Source organism: Homalodisca vitripennis, unplaced genomic scaffold (genome assembly GCF_021130785.1).
Source record: "Homalodisca vitripennis isolate AUS2020 unplaced genomic scaffold, UT_GWSS_2.1 ScUCBcl_4280;HRSCAF=10369, whole genome shotgun sequence".
Classification (NCBI taxonomy): Eukaryota; Metazoa; Arthropoda; class Insecta; order Hemiptera; family Cicadellidae; genus Homalodisca; species Homalodisca vitripennis.
In genome coordinates, this window is record NW_025780393.1 from 38,489 (window position 1) to 43,768 (window position 5,280).

The 5,280-nt window shown below is 31.2% G+C and overlaps 1 protein-coding gene across 1 annotated transcript; it reads left to right on the forward strand.

The window, feature by feature from the left end:
• Positions 1 to 1,182: 1,182 nt before the first annotated feature.
• LOC124372882 (protein TAPT1 homolog) lies at positions 1,183 to 4,904 on the forward strand (the record flags this gene model as incomplete). Its single annotated transcript, XM_046831293.1, has 3 exons — positions 1,183 to 1,391; positions 2,542 to 2,781; positions 4,737 to 4,904. Coding segments are annotated over exons 2-3 (340 nt in total), but the record flags the coding sequence as incomplete, so codon positions are not given.
• Positions 4,905 to 5,280: the final 376 nt, after the last annotated feature.

A 5,280-nucleotide genomic window follows, 5' to 3' on the forward strand; every position in this document is an offset into this window, starting at 1 on the left:
CTCTCTCTCTCTCTCTCTCTCTCTTCTCTCTCTCTCTCTCTCTCTCTCTCTCTCTCTCTCTCTCTCTCTCTCTCTCTCTCTCTCTCTCCTCTCTCTCTCTCTCTCCCCCATATCATTTTGCATTTGTATTCCAATGTCATGCGGATTATAATATTTTGTCGCTGACCCTTTAGTGCAGAACTACCCAGCTAACACGAGAGCAATATAAATTATTTAAAAAGCATACAGGAAACATTTATCTAAAGAATTTGAGAAACATGCTTGCTGGAATTAATTGAATAAAATAAGTAAGATTTTTATTTTATTATTCACATTCTGTTTCAGGTGCAACTATCATGGCTTATCAATTAACTTATTAACCATTTGCAAGAATGTCAAGGTCTGCATTATCCAGTCGACTTCGGTGCCAAATTAAATGCATGTCCTTATTATGTTTTTTCCACGAGAACGAAACATACCCAGATGGGTTTAAAAGAATCGATACTACAGAATTTGAAGGCTAGTGATAATATATTCTGGTCTAATTAACTCTGCTCAGGAAAACATGTGATGGCCAGTTTTTCGATTCATTTTTGTTAATGTAATTAAATGATTCTCCCTGTTATTGCGCTTACAAGTCGAAAAGATAAAAGTACAGGTACAATATTTGGAACAGTTCACGCCGACCTATACTATATAATTGACTGTCCATATATGGAACTGTGCATTTTGCAGACTGGAATAACACTCTGCAGACTGGGTACTTAGACGTGTATACACCTACGCTTATCAAGTTTCATGGTATTGGGATTACCAAGTCTGCAGAGTTTTGTTTCAGTCTACAGATTTGAAGAGGGGTTTCTGTGAAATTCACATACTTAGGATATACACTGGAAGTTGATTTTTATACTGTATGTAAATAATGCGTATACAAATATCATTACCATGTTTCATTGAAATCGGATTAGTCTAAGTACTCAGTCTGCAGAGTTTCTTATAGTCTGCAAAATATGTAGTCCCCATATCGTCAGTCAAAAACTATATTATACTTAAATCACTGGTAAATATAATATAATATCTAAAACACACCCATCTAGAGACAATTACCGGTCAAGTATGGATCTTTGAGCTATCAGTCTATTGCAATAAAATCAAGAAAAAAAGCCGTAATAAAATCAAAATATGATAATTTAATTATGGTTATAGAGTGAGCCAGCCTAACCTAATTTTTATGTTGACTAATAATTAATTTGATAAGTAAGTGTTGATGTGTGACATTTAACCGACAACCGCATTATTAAATAATGGAGTTGTAGTGAATCTCTTGTCAGTATAAATAGTACATTTTATAAAATATAAAAAACTGTGTGTATATTGTGCTCAGATACTTGTTTAGTGAATTTTCATTTATGGTATGTATACTAAATATTATGTTGAAGATACTACTTAGCAGTGTGTAATGCAATCATTGAATGAACATTTAATTTATACGTATCTACCCAGGTTGTAAATAATTATCATAGACTATCCTTTTGAAAGTGATATTGCTATTGCCTGGTAGGGTTGTATTTTATGTTTACAGTAGATGCTTATTTCTAAAATTTCAATTTTTGAGTTAATTTCAGTTGACTTTTGTTTCTATAATTTACTATTTCTGAAAACTTAGTAGTATGCTTATTTGTACTTTTTAAGCACATTTTAGATGATATTTGATTGTTATCAAATTGTTGGAATGTTACTTTATTCATTGCAAGTTACAAAGCTGGCTTCAAGAATTTGAAATGCACATTAATCGTGACCCTCAGATTATGAGACGTTAGTTGATTTCCTATGATCCAAATTTTTTTTATTGTACAGGTGTGTTCTTGTGTCCAATAGTAAATTTAGGCTACATTGTAAAATAACTCTCCTTTTATAAAAGTTATCCAATTTCAGCCGGACAAATTAACAAACTTTTTCTAATATGTTTCAATATCTACTTTCTAGAAAAACTCACCAATAATTCTTCAGCCTCGTAGTTTACTATTGGGGTGTGGGTAAAAAAAAACCTACCAACTAATATGACAAGGAATGTGAAGTTCAAGTACTTGTACTAGTTTCACTAAAACGAAAATATACAAATATGTTTACTAGCATTAAAGAGATAATTACACAGTCTGAGTCGACTATGTACAAAAAGCTTTCTAGTGATGTCATGACCCATTATAAAAATCATACAACTTCTATAAAGAAGAGCCATTTGGGCATATTCAAGGCAGATATATTTGTACATTTTTGTTTTTTATATACTAAGTAGCCTAAGTTACTTATTAGTTGGCTTATGTTATTAAGCAGTGTTTTCTGACCCACATCAATTAAAAATGGGATATGAAAAATCTTTGGTGGGATTCGTAGTAAGATATTGAAACTGATACTTCCAAAAATATTTGGTTGAAATCGGACAACTTTAATATCTGTCACAATAATTTAAAATACTGTGAAGGTTGCATTCACTAATGATAAAATCATGTTTTAATGCTGCATTCTATTTGTAGTTGACCAGGAATGAATGAACTTTTTCAGATTGTGTTGAACTCTAGAATCGACTTTATTTTATAATAATAAGGACCTTCTGCTGACAAAACAAAAATATGGGCCCTGATGACAAAGGAGTTTCTAAAAAAATAAAGTTCAGATCAATATCTACGACTACAGAACCTCTTTTGGGATCTGGAAGTAGAGTGGAAGACTTGAGCACCCTTCGGCAGAGATCAAAGTCTGAACAGAAATATAAGAAAAAGGATACATCAGATAACAGTGATGGTAAGTTTCTATTGCAGATCTGTTCTAGATTCATGCAGATAGGTCTATTCTACTGTATAGTCCAGTTGTTAAAAGAATAAAAGCTAGGACTTGAACAAAAGCCTACAAATGATGTCAACTCAACACATTCAGTTTAACTCACAATTTTAGATTTTGCTAAAATTTGGTATAGGCCCTACTCATAATGAGTGTTTAGACTGAGAAATGTAGTCTTAGTACTATTATTATGAGTATACCTAATTTTAACAAAATCAAAAATGGTAGGTAAATGTTTTATTTAATGTGTGTTCTACACGCACGTAATGTAGCTATGGTTAGCTGTTGGATAACCAGACTGAGCTTCTTTGTAGCCTACGGTTCTCTGATGTCAAAACGGTGCATTGAGTTTGTTCATAAGGTCTTCATCGCTGACGTCTTATAGATCTCTTCAGACTGACGTTGACTCATACTCCAGAAGTCAATCTGTACCGGTTTTAGATTTCAGATGCTGCACTAAGCAGAAGGTGTAATGGAGCTCAACTCAATATTCGCATTAAAGTGCGTTGAATTGACATGGAATAATCAGTGAGTTAAGTGAATTCCTTGGTACTTGCCTAGATGAGTAACTTATTTTATTTATTCGTTTTTATTTAGATTCTATTTTTATAAGTTATGTTCGCACATCATGTAGAATTTATTCATATTTTTCTGAGGTACAGATGTTATTTTGAGATTGAATGAATTTTTAAAATCTATTATAAGTAGTAAAATATTGTACCTGCGTTGATTTCAAATACAACAGAGAAACACCACACGCTTTACTTCACCACTAAATAAAAACAAAAATGCAATGTCCTTCCATGTTTAAAAGTTGACATTTTCAAAATCTATAGCATCAACATATTTGTTTATTTTTGTTAAACAATATGTACTTATTTAACTTTATTATTCAAGGGAAGTTGTTCAATAGGAAATTATTGAACAACATTTTCACCCACATGTATTGTGGGTGAAAATGAGTTGTAAACTATTACTTCAAACCGTCATTTCATTTGGATTCTGGACTCAGCACAATTCTTTCCATAACTTATCTGATAGTAATTTGATGTCCAAAATATATTAAGGTTACAAAATGTTTTAAATTTTTTAACACCACTCAATCAAATACTGTATGTTGTTGTATCAAATCAGATAAAAGAGTTATTTATGAGAATTACAAATTACCACATTGGTGTTCCTAGTGACACAGAAACACATAGATATAAAATTAAATAAAAACTATTCTTCTAAATTTAAAATTTGAAATTGGTAGAGTGACAGAAAAGTAAAGTGTGTAAAATACAATTTTTTAACTTTTCAGATATTTGCATGTCCTTTATGCTAAATATTAACCCTTTTAATAGTATATTAATCACGAAAAGAATTCAAGAGCGCACTAAATGCCGCCTGCAGTAATCTTGAAAGCTGTGTGGGAAGCACTATAATTGTGATAAACAGTTTTGACAATAATGTTTCATGATGAATAATCTCTCACCAGAATACCAGTTCTTGTTTTGAGTGCATTTAAAGAGATTTGAGCTTTAATTTAATCAAAAATTTATTTGTTTATGATGTTGATAGTTGTATTAATCCTTTAAGTGTCATAGTTTTGCTGAGTGAGATGGTAGGCTTGTGAATTATATGCCCCTGTAACTTACTAAGACGCTTGAAAATAAAGTTTGTACAGGTGTTTTCCCAAGATTAGAATTTTCAGTTAAAACTACTTTATGCACATACATGGCAAATTGCCCAGGCACTAAAAGGGTTAATATTTGACAGTTGGTGAAACATTTCAATGGAAAAGATGTAGTTATTCTTTTATTTAAATTATAAATGAGAAATCTGAGGTTTTCTTTTCTATGGCAATGATGTCTTTGTTTTTAAACTCACCATAGACAAAATATAAAATGCAAAGTGGTAGTGTTGGCATGTTACAGAAGAAGACCCTCCCTCACTATTAAAGTTCCTGGGGGTTGAGCTGACCAGAGGGTACATTCTCGAGCATGATGAAGAGCAATATACAGCCAGAAGAGAGAAAGTGTATAGTTTTTTGCCAAAATTCCAGTGGAAGCTGAAAAGTTCATGGCATAACGGATTTTTTTCAGGTACTCTTTAAAAATGGGTTTTCTCCAGAAGTATGATTGTAGTAGTAAATTCTTTAAGAAAAATTATTGATACAGTGTGTATGCAGTGTATATTTATATGGAAATAAAAGATGTTCAAATTCAAAAAACTTAGTTAAGATGTTTTAATAAAAGGTTTAAATTAATCTTTGTAGACATTACCAACATCAATCATTGGATTCAAATTTAGTCAAAGGTTGGATTTCATAATGTGTCCTCAATTCTGGATCTTTTACATATAAACTAAATAAAGTTTTATTATTTTAAAAATTTAAATACGAAGGATATTATTTTAATTAATAAATGTGAGAATCAATTTCAAATCAAGTAAGCTATTTTTATCAGCTTTAGATATTTA